The sequence below is a fragment of the Lepisosteus platostomus genome, chromosome 8 (assembly GCF_059453375.1).
Source record: "Lepisosteus platostomus isolate fLepPlt1 chromosome 8, fLepPlt1.hap1, whole genome shotgun sequence".
Taxonomy (NCBI): Eukaryota; Metazoa; Chordata; class Actinopteri; order Semionotiformes; family Lepisosteidae; genus Lepisosteus; species Lepisosteus platostomus.
Genome location: NC_142618.1, coordinates 43,317,049 through 43,332,822, shown reverse-complemented (window position 1 = coordinate 43,332,822; position 15,774 = coordinate 43,317,049). Strand labels below are relative to the sequence as shown.

Below are 15,774 nucleotides of genomic sequence, written 5' to 3'. Positions count from 1 at the left end.
GAATAAATCAATGTCTTCTTCAATCACTGTCTTGATTGACTATCAGGTTTATCTAGTTTCCTACTTGTCGTGCTGCTCAGTTTAGTGGGACAGCCTGGCAAGGAGAAATCTGGTTAGGGATCATTAGGTGAAGCCAACAGCCACTTTGAAAGAGTTACAGAGTTCACAGGGGACAGGGGGGAAAATGTTCATGAGTCAAAGCTGGCCCGAAGGAAACTATTACTGAAAACAAACATCTCAATTCATGTTTGCAGTAAATGTTTTTTTGCAAATTTCAGACAGTGCAAGCATGTGTAAAAAAGTTGTTTTGTGGTCAGATAAAGTAAAATTGGAACATTTGGGCCTAAAATCTATTCCAGTACATCTTAAGCAAACAACACAATGCATCACCCAGTCAACAACTCCCAGTAGTGTATGGTTATGGTAACATTATGTTCTAATTTTGCATCTCATCCACAGGGACTTGGAAGCTGGTCAAGATTAAATGGAAAAGTGATGGAGAAAAGTACAAGCTATCCTACAGAAAAACCTGCTTCAGTCTGCTAAACACCTAAAACTGGGACAGAAAAATAATCTTTCAGCAGGACAGTAATTCAAAGCATAAGGTCAAATCTATAATGGAGTAGCTTTGAAATATGAAAGTTAATGTCCTCAACTGGTCCAGTCAAAATCTGCATCTGCATGTTACTGAGAGTATGTGGAAAGATATGAAAACCAACGTTCATAAATGATCCCCTAACAACTGGAGAGGGTTTGAGCATGTCTGCCAAGAAGAACTGGCAAACATTACACCAACCTGGTGTGCAATATTGGTAGAGATTTATTCTATAGACTTGTGGCTGTAATTCCTGCCAAATGTGTTTCCACCAAGTATGTACAGTAATTCACAAATCTTAATATTTATGCAATTGACATATTTACATTTTTCTCTCTAGGCTTACATTTACTGTAATTTACCTTACCTGTAGAAGTCTGTTTGAGCACTCAATATTTTATTTAAAACCTGAACAATTTCACAGATTGACAAAACCATAGGAAGGGTCTGAATACCTTTGCAAAGTACTGTATCAGGGGACTGCCAGCAAGTTTGGGTCAGAGAGTTTTCCGATGCACATTAACATTAAAAGTTCTTCTTTATGTGCTTAGTTTTGATCCTCCACATGAAACCAAAATAGATCCTCTAACATTTCAACAGTGCTTTACCAGTGACTTTCTCTGCAAAGTCAATTATTTGAGCACCACCATTAAACATTATCTTAAATCTCCACTTACCACTGAGCACAAAGGAAACCAGGCAGAAAGTCAGTTCAGCACATTGAGGGCTCAAAAATAGTTTCACAAATTACTTTTTAAAATTAAACGATTTACAATTCTATTGCTTCATTTTTTTCATGGCCTTCATGACAGACTAGATCCACACATGAAGGTTTTACACAATGATGATAATTTACCATAACCATAATTTAAGATAAATGTAACTAAATTGCATTTACCTAAACTAATATTTAAATACTTAAATTTAAATATAAACAAAACACCCAAACATAAAAAGTACTTTTATTCTGTAATATTTACCTTCTTGGCCACCGCAGCTTTCTTTTTCTGTTTGCCCCCAGGAAGACCTTAAAAACATTTTATTAATAAAATACTTTTAACTATAAGACGCAATAAAATAAAGGCTTTAAGCAACAAAAGGCTGTAACTTAGTACTATAGTATTGTATGTAATGTGATATCTGTATACAAAACAGTAGCTACACTAATTCATGAAACTGCCTGTTAACCTGTAGTGCACTACTGTATATTTACTGGACAAAGCTATGGTGGAAGCAGGAACATTTCAGCCAGCCACTTACTAATGGGGGCAACGTGAATTTGAGAATATAGTAGCTTCTGATAATTGAACAGCATTTTAAGGGTTCTAACACATTTTTTTTTGAGAAACAACAATAAACTGTCTCAGCACGTCAAACTCGATTTCTCATCTTTTCATCTTTTAGATTTTTTGGTGTTGTGAGAAATATTTATATGCTTGTTCACCATCAGTGCACATGCGCCGTTTCAGACTTTTGTTTTATTCAGGGATTTCTCACACCCACCACACCTCTCAGTAATGTGCATCCCACCCCTGACAGTGTGCAGTGAAGAGTGGAATGACTCCGGCCCCAAGTTGCTGGAGTGACCTACCAACAACAGCTTTGGCACTTCCTTCCGAGAACTTCCATGCCAGCGCCAAGGCCTCTGCATGCCGCTCCTGCTTCACCAGGGAGTCGAGCCTCTGGACAGACAAATCATCGGCACCAGATGAGCATGAAAACCAACCTGAACCCCAGTAAGTGTCCCTGACTGCAAGCTAGCAGAATCTCACCTCTGCCCAGGTTCTCAGCGAGACAGTTCGCACAGACTGTGGAAACAGAGAAAACAGGGGTTGATTCTGGCCTGGCCACCACCCATTCTCTGCACAGCTGCACAGCCTTTCAAAGCCTCTTATTCTACAGTATGTCACGCTTTGTTTCATAACATTTTAATTTCAAAACCAAATTGAAGAAATAAAGAAAAACAAAGTTCACCTTGACCCCCAGCAAAATTGTTTCTCCTCCGTGACTGCCGACTGACTGATAGGTGATCTTGTTAACCGTTGTAGCCTTCAAAGACATAAAACAGGACTTGGAACTGCTTGCAGGTTAATACCACATTAAAAAAAACATACAATAAACACAATGGTGAAATCATGCACATACTGTACACATTTCATCTTCTCCAAAACATGACATTTATCATTTCTGTGCCATTGCTGGAAGCATAAGCATCACGTTCCTTTTTCTTTATTAATTCATTTTGGGAGGAAAAATAGGCCATGTTTTTTAGGCTCACTTCACTTTCATGTCAAGCCTCCATGTGCTACTGGTACCAAAGGGAATTAAAGTTATGGTTCTGAATGTGAGATTACAGGGAATTAATTACCAAACATTGACAGCTAGCTTCTGTTAGAGGTTGAAGTGGGATATATTGTTTTTTCTTTCACCATGGGAGTTAATTTCATGACCTTAAAAGACTGGGTTATTTCCCCTCACAGAATTCCAAACCTGGTGATTTCAGGCAGGATTTCAAAGACTTTATGGGAGCCACTGGAAAAATCAGGTCCATTGCAGAGGCAATGAGTAGGGGATAGATCCCACACATACATCTGTCCCAACAGCCCAATCCTTGGATGGTGAGCAGGTGTGTACGAGCTGCAGGTCAGGCAGGTCCAGCAGCTGTAGCTCTTTCCCACTCTTCCTGTCTAGAACGTGCAGCTTCTCCACAGAATCAATGAGAAGGAGCGTTTGCGTATTCATCCACTGAAGTACACACATGCAAAGAAACAACAGTGACAGGTAAGGTAAGTACGTATTTGTGTCTTTTTGCTGTAGAACACCAGTAGCAAAAAATGGCATCTGCCATATCATGGAGCAAAACAACAACCAAACAAAGAAAAGCAAATGAAACACTTCCATACAATTACGGAAACACCTATATTAAACCCTTTAAAGGCACTTTTTAGGGAACAAATGAACAGGTAAAGGTTATTCCATGCTGAAAGGAAAAGAAAAGAGACAACATTGTAGAGCCTTCTTCAGGTGTGAGGGAAAGAGGGAAACTGGCAGTTAATAAAGCATGGGAAAACAAAAGACAGGGTAGTTGGGAGGAGGTAGGAGAATCAACACTCTTGGAGAACTGGAAGAGAGGCATGAAGTCAAAACCTGCGAATGAAGAGAGAGGATTAGAAGGAGATGAGTGCGTCGTTGAGAGAAGGGGGAAAGTGTGTTCCTAGTTTCAAGATAATTTTGGTTTCAGATGTCTTTCTGCAATAGTTGTTCCGAAACCCCTCTGTGAGGATGTCCACGGAGAGATCAGTATGATCATAGCCTTTAAAGGTGAAATGGATAAATTATGGGGTTAGAAAGATCTTTGATCCTCACAGACCTGACATGTTCCCTGAAGTGGTCTAATTCCCATTTCACCAATGTAATCAGCTGGGTATTTTCTTCAAGAGATGCAGTAAATAAGGTTGCTGGAAATACATTATGTCATCTGGGTGATCCGAAATTGTCCAGAGGGGCCTTGAATGAGTGTTGTATCGGATATATGTTTACAGTGGATGCAGCAAGTTCTGTTGTAGGGGAAAATGCCTGGTGTGGATGATTGCTGTTGGAGGTCAAGAGAGCTGTGAACAAGAAGGTTACGCAGATTAGGTGGACGGCGAAATTTGATGATGGTTAGAAAAGAGTTTACGAGTGAAGGGTTCATCCTGTAAAATAGAGAAGTCGTCATTAATGGTGCTGGGAAGAGAAAGGGTGTTAGGGTGGTAGGGAAGCATCAATGGAATGCAGTGTCGAATCTGGCAGTTCCTAACTGGGTTGATGATCCGATGGCTATTTTTGGTTTGGAAGAGGGCCCTGTCAATAACATGACCCATATTCATGACTTATGTTAATTTCAGCCTGACAGGAAATGTTCATGAACTTGAAAAAATATTACACATTCTTTTCACAAAGTTTTGCTTATTGAAAAGATGCGAGAAAGATTGTTCCCGGGTTATTTCCCATCATTGAGGAGAAACAGAACCGAAAAAATGAGTGGAGTAAAGTGTTCGTTCTTTAATAATTTTAGGTTATAAAGGTTTTATTGAGCTCCTGAAACATTGAGGTTAGAAAATTATATCAGAAAAACCATTAATTTCATTAATGTGCCAGACCCGTGCTGTCAAAATCGGGTTTATTCTACTTTTTTTTTTTATTCTCACTGTTGCAAATATATATCCTGACTTTATTAAAAAAATGTTCTAAAGACTGCAACTATAGATTATTTAAAGCTCCTTTTTTGATTGTGTCCATAAAGTTATAAAGTGAATGTTTGGCTATACTGTAGGTGAGCTGGAAATATAGTACTGCTCACTAAGATGTACAGTGAACATATTAGAAGTCTACTGTTTGTTTCAAAAAGGATTCCTATTTTGTGCCTAAAAACTGCCAGTTTTATTTATTCAAATCATATATATAAGAGAAACTAAAAAAAACATTTTTGGAACAAACATCCTCAATTAAGAAAGACAGCAATAGTTATTTCACAAAAGAAAGCTATCTAATTTTACTTGATTACGTTTACTTCAGAAAAAAGCAGGCACTCACCTTAAAATTAATAATTTCAAACTGAAGCTTAATTTCCCTTATTTTGACAACTGACAATGTTTCACTTGTACACTTTACCTGGAATGAAAACAGAAATTAAGATACTATTAATATCTATGTCTTTGGACAATTAATCCAAGTCAAATTTTCTGTAAATAAAATAATTCCACCCAGAAATATATTTTGCTTTAAAAACACATATTTCAGCTCCATAACACCAGTGACAGTTTGTCAATGTATTGAATTACCACAAGAAACGCCACCAAACAAAAAAATCACAACTTACATGAAACATTGTCATACAGGAACTTTGGCAAAAAGCTAAAACAGGGTCAACTGATTCCTGAATCCATAAAAAATTCCAAGCCAGACTGGGAATACAGTGAGCATCTGTCTGCAAAACAAATTGTATCACATCAGTCACAACTTTAACAGGTTTATTATAACTTGTAAATAAAGCTTGAAAAACACTGTGTAACTAAACAAGAGAACCCTATCATATGACTAAATTTCTATAAAGATGTTTCCCTTATTGTAACTGTATGGCAGCATGGCCTATGAAAACTACAGCACTTGCATGTATTTTTCACATTGCCCTTAGCTAATTATGATATTTTTCAGTTTAATAACCAACATACTGTATGTTCATGAATTAGTTAGCTGTTGCATATTTTCGGGCATGTTGTACAAACACTTGTCTTCTACCTGGACACCACCCTCAGAGGTCTTGCCTCAGACAGGTTTGTAGCTAACTATAAGCCAAAACACAGAATTGATGATTCTGAATCAGTCGAGTATGTAAAAAAAAAGGGCAATTCTAAACACGTAAAACAATCCGATTTTAATTGAGGTTTACCTTCACAACCGGGGAAGCATAAACAACCTTCAAGTCAGGTTTCAGGGTAATAATCAACACCTGTCAAAAGATGGCAAAATAGAGAAAAGAAGATATGTCAGATAAATCGAAATCGTGTTTAGAATTTAAGGTAGAATTTAAGAACATATTTACCTTACAGCACTCATGAAGTTATTGTGAGCAATAACTTACTGGCAATTACCACAGGCACTTACCTGGTAAAACAAAGGCACAAAAAACCACTCAACCCATTAAAGACTTAAACACAGCACATGCAGCCTATACCTTTCTGAGCGACACCATGGCCACCAGTGAGTGCTGGGCTACAGAGTGGCCTGTGAATGGCTCCCCGACGTTCAGAGGCTCCACACAGTAGACTTTCCCCTTGTCGCTGCTGAACAGACAGTGGACTTCGTGCGCCTTCGCCCCCAGAGATCTCCTGCAACACATGACGAAGGAAACCAGCTGGAACTACAGTCCTACAAAAGTTATCTTAGGCTCCTCTCAAAGCTTCTGTTTGCACACAGCTCTGCCCAACTAAAACCACAAGGAAATGTATATATATATATGCGACTACATCAAGAACAAGAAAGCAGTCTCAACCACAGACTTGTGTCCTGGAGGGATCAAACACATACAGTATGTGGGCGGCTGAGAGGTGCTGTGAAAAAAAAACATTATAAAAGGGCCAGTTCAACTATGTTTAGGAGAGGATGCAGCTTTTAGGCAATGTCTTTATTTCCTGATTGTTACAAATGGCTGTGATGTTGAACTAAGTTCTTAATAAAGTAACTGAGTGCTGAATTTTGAATGGTTTTTGAGAATTGTAAGGCTTTCAGTGAAAAGCCTTACAATTTGTTCTGAGGCCTTAAGAAAACTGAAGTGACAGGAAGGTCAGTGTGTGTTGGTAATTACTGCAACCTATTGATTTTCATGATGTTGAAATATAAATGAAAGAACGGAATAAAAATATGCAAACTTTTAAAACACAATCTGATGTAATGCTCTTGAGTGATAACTGGACAACCAAACATTAGTACTCATCATTTCAATCATGTTTTAGTTGGAGTTATCAGGTTTAACAGTAATGTTACAGTTATGTTAATCATCAGAAGGTCACTTAGTTGGTTGAGAGTTCAGGCAAGCTGGAGCATAAACGTACATAAAATAAATAATTGTAAAGAACAAACGGCAGTCTGACAAAATCACCCAAATCATCTTAGTCATTCACGTACTTGAAATGAAGTTCAAAGACAGAACCAGCACTGTCATTCCACACAGCCAGAGAGGGGTCATCTGTGAACTGAGAAACGGAATAAAGATTCTGAAATCTTTATTTACAAATCCTAAACAGCATTTAAAAAGAATCAAGCTTGTGAAAATCACACAAACTAAGAATAAAGATAATCTTAGTTTCAGCGGTGCTTCATCATTATTCAATTCATGTTGCCACTCCACTATTCGTCCCGGTTGCCTCCAATGGTGCAAAACCTAATGCTGACAATACTTTCCCAACTATTTTACTTACTATTATACATAATTATATACAGCTACCCCACCCTAGTTAAAGGTGGCCCCACAGATGTTTATCAATAACAGACACAGGACCCAAGATTAAATATCTGCACAGGAAAAATGTGCAATGCACTGATTTACTAGATTGCTTTTGTCCAGTGTGTTAATACACGGACATTTTAACATGTCTACAAGCAGTGCAATGAGTGTGATGTTCAAATCCAAGTCCTCTCCGTCTTGCTCAAGTAGAAGGTATTTTTAATGGGTCAGGATGTTCAGAGCTCTCCAAGAGGACTTGTTTTTGAGACTGTTTGAGACAAGTTTTGGAACACATGCTTAATACGTGTTGACATCATACATTCTCAAGTAGTTTTCTATAGCTCATATCCGTTTTTTCACACCAAATTTCCCTTTAATGTGATGACAGATAACAAAAGGTTTAGAGGTCAAAGGAAACATTCGGCTGCTACAGTCGTAGATCTATTTTGATAAGCCTTACCTTGATATTAACAACTGCATTACCAAGCGGAATAGCATTTGCAATGGTCCGTAGCAACTTTCCGGTTTCTAGGTCCCACTGCAAAATCTCAAGATCAAACAGCCTTAAGTGTTTTAATTAATAGAGCAATGACTCAAAAGGCACAAATCACTGAGACAGACATTTTCTAAATCCAAGCATGTCCTAGTTTTAAAAACATATGATCCCCATGTTTAAGCATCCATGAAGGCCTTTTCATAAGCTTCCATAATTAGGTTGTAAATTGTTTTAAAATCTCATTTCCTTTAACTGTATATGAGATATATATGGCTCAGGATGTTGATAGTAGCACATTTGCCTCTTAAAACCAGATCATAAATCAAAAGTTCGCTTCTATATTGAGTTTGGAAACTGCTTGATATTTATTTTTGCCTCTTACTCATTTTGCCAACATTGAAAACACTAGAGCGGTGTAATCCACATTCACTGCCTTCTCAGTACACATCAGTTTACAGTATTCTCAGAATGTGCTCAGAAATGTTTATCCCAACAGAGGAAATCTCAAAACCACGACAATTAGACCCATGTAAACAGTTCTAATAGTGCAGAAGTTACCCCAGAAACTTGACCCTCCGTTCAGATGTACTGAGACAGAAAGAAATTAGCTGGTAATCAATAGTGTTCATTTTGGGCCCTTTTCCTTGAAATAAAGAAAGAAAAAATGCTTTCCATGCTCAAACTGCTTAGAGAATAGAATCGGCAGTAAAACATAATAGTGAAAACAATAAAAGTGAGTGAAAGCCTGAAGAGGGAAGCTTGGATACCCATGCAATAATTCCTTTCAGCCTCTGGATCTTTATTTCACCGAGCCCATCTGCATTCTTTACCTGTCCATTCGCAAATCCACAGAGAACATGAGTGCAGTTGCTGTTAATGGCGAGTGCTGATATCGGGCCTTTCTCTGCACCAATAGCTGTGCTTCCCAAACACAGCTTTAGAACCTGGCCTGGGTCTGAACACAAGTAGACACATCCTATATTAGGCCACCAGAAAAGCTGCATTTCACAAACATACTTCAGATACTGTCCTTCAAAGATAAGGTATTATATTGTGAAGGAGACTAGCTACTCTAGTCAGATTAGCATTTTCTAATGTGTTACTATTATATAAATGTATAGGATCAAAATGCATAACAAGCCCCTGAACTGATCACCTTTTAGATGAATTATTACAAAAACCAAATACTAGGTTTAATTTGAACTCTTTAATTTTAAAGTTTTTAAAAATGAAGGATACTGTCTTCTAACTAGTCAATTTCTTAACTTAAATTCTTCAGTCTTTGACCCAAAACTACACTTATTTTCTTCATAACGAAAACTTTAACCATACAATTTGTTGGTTCCATAAAGGATTCGTTTAAGTAAAGTTCTCTGCTGCAATGAAAACAAGCTGGTGTGTGGATCTCCAGGACTGGAAACCCCTGCTGAATTATCTAATTAAGAGAAACATAAAATCTGATACGAGAGTACAGTATGTGGTTGAAATACAGTACACACTGTAAAAAACTCTTAGTTATTTAACACTGCTTTACTCTTTCCTATCGGTTTTGAAATGCAGAAGCATCTCTGTGCTGATGCTCTGTTGAAATTAGCAAATATGTTTTACACTAACAGTTAATCCTAATTGATATGTATTTTGTAGTACAAAACATATCTGTATAGATTCTTCTTTAACACATTTTGTTAACAACAACATTTGTTAAAGAAGAATCTTAAATACTGTAGCTAGTGCAGGGTTAAGATTTCAAACCACTAGTAGGTTGGTATGCTACTGTATGTATTAAAATGAAAAAGGTCCAATTAACACCATACCATATGTAAATGAAATATCAAACTTTGATGTTAAAAAATCCAGTTTCTGTACTTATCATAACAGAATAATAATGAGAATAATTATCCTTGTCATTATTCTTGTAAAATTCACAAAAATAAGTAAAAAATACTTTAATATGAGAGGATGCAAAGAGGGTGAACTTATCACTTTCTATTTATAAATGTATCTATAAATTAACAAAACATTCTCTTAATGTATAAATAAATCTAGAGATCTATGTATACAGAGCCACACTTTTAAATGAATACTTACCAAAAATCAGTAAGAGACCATTTGATGTTCCAATTGCTATAATGCCACAGACAGCCTGGAAACATAAAAGCACACAGCAGTTATTTTAAGACGCTTGTAACTGAACTCTCTTCTCAAAAGGCATCACTAATGCATCTGCCTGCCTCCCATGCAGAACACACACCTCAGTGAACAGATATATGCACAAACCTGTCCATCAGTTATTCAAGGGAGGAAAAAAGAAGGTACAGATAGAAAGATGGCTGGTAGTAACATAATGGCATTGTTATACTTGCTTACAATTGGTCTATCAAATCAGAATTCAATTTTTAATACATACTGAGCATCAAAAATATTTATCAATTACAACTGCAACACATGCAAAGCTGTCATCAAGAAAATGGCAAATATTTTCTTTAGGCAGTGAACTGACAGTTTACTGAAAAAAAAGAGAAACGGATAATTCCCCATCAACAGGCATCTGGGTTGCAGATGCTGTTGTATCAGCTTCTGTCGTTCCTCTCGAACGAATAAGTATCAATCAGACAATATTACACATTTTCCAACTCAAAGCATTTTTGTTGTTCTGTTAAAAACAAACTGCAGGTAAACGACTAAATAGAGCAATGCCTTTATGAAGAGGTTCCATTTTGCAAAACTGCTGCTGAGGTTCAGGAAGTCTTTGGACGACAGAGTAACTTACCACTGCAGTGGGCAGTCCTGCCGCCACTCGGTCCTAAAAGCAGAAAACAAGGGATATACTACAATTCAGGAATATCTCTCCATCTATTTTCTGAATGCTTCTTCCAATTCAGGGCCACAGGGGAGCCAGAGCCTGTCCCAGCAAGCAACAGGCACAAGGTAAGGTACACCCTAGATGGGATGCCAGTCCATTGAAGGGCAGAAAGACACACACACTCACACCAGGGGCAATTTCCCAAGAAGCCAAACCTACCAGTATTTTTTGCCCCCACAAGAAACCCAAGCAAACAGGGGGAGGACATATGAACTCCAAACAGATAACACCCCAGGTCCAGAACTGAATCGTGGGCCCAAGCACTGCAAGGCAGCAATGCTAACCACTGTGTATTCAAGCTGGCCCAAATCAATAACATACATTTTTCAATTTAATTAGACACAGAGGAGGCATGTTTTTCTTTAAGTGAGAGAGTAGTTATCAGGAGGACAGAACGGAAGGAACCCTAGAACAGCTGCAAACTGTCGTTACCCTTTATTGTTTTCTAGAATTTACAGCTGAATGCTCCGTGACGTCTGTTACAACAAGAAATGGGAACTCCAGAGAAATCCACCCACCGCAGCCGAGACGATCTGCGTAGAGACTCCTCTGAGAGTGACACAGCGCAAAACTGCATCCTGCTCGACATCGGGCAAGGGCGGCTCTTTGATCCTAGGTAGTGGGAAAGAAAAAAAAAAGAACAAATATGGGCTTTGCAGAATTATCTCATCAGACTACTGTATGATGCTTTGACACCCATCTGCAGTGAGCAATAGTGGCGCTGTCCTTGAAGTCTACACACACCAACCAGAAACAGCACAATAAGTAGAAAGAAAAAGACTAATTAAAATTATTCCGATTATCTAACTAAATAATTTTATTTTAATCTGATAAAAACATCAAAGTGCTGATAGCGTCTCAGTACTCTCCCCTGGGTTGAAAGATATGTCCTTGGGATTGAAGGTTTCACAAGTCATAATGCCCTGCTCTCTTTATTTTTCCGATACCCCTGAGAATATAAAAATAACCTGTCTCTGTGAAACCTGTCCATACACTGCTGTTTATGCAATTGGTTTTTACTGCAATTTTCTGCAAGCACCTTTCCCACGTACAAAAATCTTTAGCTTTTTGAGGAATTTTGTTTGCGATGCAGCAATGACTACATCCTATGTGTCAGCAGCTCGCAAAACTGTGGGCGTCCTGTGCATGTCATCAAGTGACACAAATGGTCTTCTCAGTGGTCTCGGAGCAAGAGAGTGCTTCTGGGCATTTCCAACTCCTATAGACCAGCGCAGCACTTAGACTTCCTGAGAAGCAATTTATTAAATCTATATTCAGGCAAGAACAGTAAGGGGGAAAATGTTCAAGTGTTTTTTTGTTGTTTTTACCACGGAGAAGGGGAGGTCTGTCTTCTAATGCTTTCATCAGTCTGTTGAGTACTGTTGTCTTCTTGTCCTGTCTCTTCTGTCGACAAGGTAAACTCATCCAACAAGAAAGGATCAAGATTGTCTTCAATGACAGAATCCTGTAATTGATAGCATTTTTTTAACTCCCTGAATTCATGTAGAATTACCAGTTCAACAAACTAGACTTTTCAAGCTAAGACATCAGGCTATCCTTCTGTATGACTAACATATATTTAAACTCTTCTTAATTGTTCTTCATCTTAAAGAAATTAAAGATATTAAAAAAATCTTCAAATCCTCAGTTTAAAGTAATCCTGCTACCTAACATCACACCAAACAATGATTAAACATTTATTTTCTTTTGATGTGGTCGTAAAGTAACCTTGAAACGTTGGCCCCACCGTAACTAGTATTAGAATATTAATTTTAGAGCCTGCATGTCATGATGGACTACAGAACACACCCAGCGACACTTATGTTATCACATTATATTCCGCTAAAGCTATGAAATTCACATTTGTAAATAGTTCTAAGAAATGCTGTTCTAATAGAAAGCACAGTCAGAAACAATGTCATAAGGAAGATGTTGTAATGTAAACTGCACCTCTGTTAATATGCTCTCCAATGTAGGTGGGATCTCTACAACAGGGATGTTAAACTCCTTGTCATCCAGCTGAAAGTATTAACAATAGAGAAGTCAGGCACTATTAAAACAGAACATCAGAACGGTGTGGTGGCTCTGTGGCTTAGGATCTCCGCCTGTGGCCGGAAGGTTGCCGTTTTGGATGGGATGAAGGCAGGGAGGATTTACCATCTGAAATTTTAACCTTTTTTAACTTTAGGTCTCTACAGTACAAATAATTTCTCCCTTTGCAGTCAATAAACCTTCTCAAACCAGGAAGAACACACACATGTTTTGGCATTCCAAGACAGAAAAAACAGATTACACCAAATAAAAACACAGGATATTACTTAACATTTGATGTGGAGCATTTGCAGTTCTTCTCCAATGCAGTGAAGAAAATTAATTTGGAAAGATCTTACAAGGATTTATTTTCTATATTGGGAAATATAGGAAGAGGTGAGTTGAAGTGGTGAGTGTTAACATTAAGAAATGGGAATTGTTGCATATAGAAGAAATCTGAATGACTGAATATCAAAAAAGTCAAAGAATTATCATAGATACACTTTTGCACAGTACAATACATTGTAGTAAAGGTAGCACTATCACTGTGGCAGTAGGTGTCTTTTGGCTTTGGATGCAAGATCAACAATCAAGGACTTTGAACTTGTTGAGCTTTCAAAATTCCAGGCTGTACAACTGTAAAACCTGCCTCACTATTAATGTTTTCTATCTTCCTGTTCTCTTAATCCTTAACCAGAAAACCCAATGAAAGCTTTATATTTTTCAATGAGTTATGTAATTGTCAGCCTTTAGCAGAATTAATGCGAGCACATGAGCCAAATGGACGTTTTATTATGCAGTTTAGATCTCTCGGATATAAAATGAAGGCTAATTGACTTAAAGGGAATTTATAGTGAATTACCAAAGACTAAAAACACAGTATATGTTATTTGCTAAATTGCTGAGTAGTAAACTAATATGTATACCACAACAGAAATGCTGTGGGAAATACTAGATAGAATTTCACCGTTTTTAGGGGTACTCACCTTAGTGGTGAGGCTCAGTGTATATGAGAGAGAGAAAAATCAGACTAAATTCTGCTAATCACACTTTCTGATCACGAAAGCATTTTTCAGGAGATGTTAATGGAACTTCTTAGTATCACTACTTAACGGATTGTCGGTTCCTGTTACTGGTTCGTAAATATATATAAAAATAAAACATACATTTAAAAACTAACAGACCTTCCGAAAAATAATTTATTTATGGAGGCTGCAGTAGTTGCAAAAAGCCTTTAATTACTTTGCATATCCACCCTCTGTGTTCCGAACGATCACACAATCTTGGTTTACACACTGGAAGCGCACAGCAATGTGATAACATTTCCTGTTTTGCACAGATGTTTTTTTATTAATGTCGTGTAGGACAATCATGCCTGGGTTAACGTTTACAGTGATTCTCTTAGAGATATATATTTTTATGAATTTAAAATTCACAATCATGACGCATTTCACTACGCAAATATGTGCTCAATTACCCTGATGACAGCATCGATCCTTCTCTTTGGAGCTACTGTATTTAAACTTCTGCAAAAGTCTACCGAAAAAAATAATTTTAAAGAATACCTAAAGGTGTTCAATCCTAAATCATGCAATTTTAAAGCCTGACCTCTTCAGCCTCTGGAAGACTGATCCCCAGGAACAGTCCTGAACCGGTCACGGCTTCTCTTTCATTTTCAGACATCCTGAAAATGTGCACCCCAGAGCTGATCTATCATATGACCCCCAGCACGCTCACGTGACATGCCTGCGCCTGTGTGATTTAGCCTGAGACTGAGACGGAACTGTCCGATTTTACTGTTATGGTAGTATACTAACATTAAAAGCTGTACATGCAGGGCACTATGTAGCACTTTCCATAGTGAGTTTATGCTTAGACCTTTCCCGTTTGTATTAACTTATTAAACTCATGTTAATATTTTAAATATGCTTTATTTAATATAACAGTTTTGTGTGAAGTATTGTGTTCCAGCAATAGGTTTTGGTCACTTTGCATTTAAGTATTCCAAAAGTATCAATCAAGTATTACTGTTATAATAAATTAATAATATATTCTTATTTAGTCAACAGCTGTTATTGTTCTAACATCCATTTTGATTTTACAGCGCAGGATGTACACTACAGTATACCATAGTATCTGCTTCACACTATTATTATAATTATATAGCTATAAGGATTAGAGCTACTACTAGGTGGTGCTCTTGGCCCGTGAAAAACACAAAGTACAGTACCAGTATCTCTACAGTCAGTTCTCTGTTCTTCCTGCTTAAAGACATAACTTTGTATTTACCTGTTCACAATCTCGAACTCTGCCTTGATACATTTTGGTATCTGTAGGTATACAGTTTAATTGCAAGTTTAACATCCGCTACACTTACACTGTTAACATAAGCAAAGCGTCATTATCTTTTTGGTCCTGTTTATTTGAGTATTTTATCTGAAAATCATATTTTCAACAGTAAAGATATTACCTATCGATAACGTTTTTGTATCAGTACAATAGTTATGGATGACATGCAGTTTTAAGTACTGTAGTTGGGCTTTAGTTATGCACATCTTATCATTTGTACTAGTTTGTGGTTAATTGATATTTGAATAAACCCCGCGATATCCCATTGTCATTCAAATTTCAGATCCTGAAATCTGGTCGTTGCGGGTATTTAATACAACAAGATCAAATGCCATTTAACGTGCAAATAGTATTTTACCACCATGCTTCGCTGTCAAGACATGAACTGTAAGAGTTCAGACGTTCCAAGCGGAATTCAAACAGTTTTCAAACCGAGTCAGTTAAATTTCGTCACG

General features: G+C 37.4%; 1 protein-coding gene across 1 annotated transcript in view; it reads right to left on the bottom strand.

Moving 5' to 3' along the window:
• Nucleotides 1-14,714, bottom strand: part of LOC148657379 (vacuolar protein sorting-associated protein 8 homolog) — a 48,539-nt gene extending 33,825 nt beyond the window's left edge. Inside the window, exons 1-18 of the mRNA XM_088643605.1 lie at nucleotides 14,579-14,714; nucleotides 12,890-12,958; nucleotides 12,268-12,404; nucleotides 11,458-11,551; nucleotides 10,847-10,879; nucleotides 10,165-10,219; nucleotides 8,907-9,031; nucleotides 8,041-8,127; nucleotides 7,262-7,329; nucleotides 6,312-6,465; nucleotides 6,027-6,086; nucleotides 5,457-5,564; nucleotides 5,171-5,248; nucleotides 3,185-3,340; nucleotides 2,570-2,644; nucleotides 2,368-2,403; nucleotides 2,187-2,277; nucleotides 1,576-1,622 (exon numbers count right to left, since the gene is read on the bottom strand). Of these exons, the coding sequence (XP_088499731.1) occupies nucleotides 1,576-1,622; nucleotides 2,187-2,277; nucleotides 2,368-2,403; nucleotides 2,570-2,644; nucleotides 3,185-3,340; nucleotides 5,171-5,248; nucleotides 5,457-5,564; nucleotides 6,027-6,086; nucleotides 6,312-6,465; nucleotides 7,262-7,329; nucleotides 8,041-8,127; nucleotides 8,907-9,031; nucleotides 10,165-10,219; nucleotides 10,847-10,879; nucleotides 11,458-11,551; nucleotides 12,268-12,404; nucleotides 12,890-12,958; nucleotides 14,579-14,653 (1,548 nt within the window). The 5' untranslated portion in view covers nucleotides 14,654-14,714. The remainder of the gene's footprint in view (nucleotides 1-1,575; nucleotides 1,623-2,186; nucleotides 2,278-2,367; nucleotides 2,404-2,569; nucleotides 2,645-3,184; nucleotides 3,341-5,170; nucleotides 5,249-5,456; nucleotides 5,565-6,026; nucleotides 6,087-6,311; nucleotides 6,466-7,261; nucleotides 7,330-8,040; nucleotides 8,128-8,906; nucleotides 9,032-10,164; nucleotides 10,220-10,846; nucleotides 10,880-11,457; nucleotides 11,552-12,267; nucleotides 12,405-12,889; nucleotides 12,959-14,578) is intronic.
• Nucleotides 14,715-15,774: the final 1,060 nt, after the last annotated feature.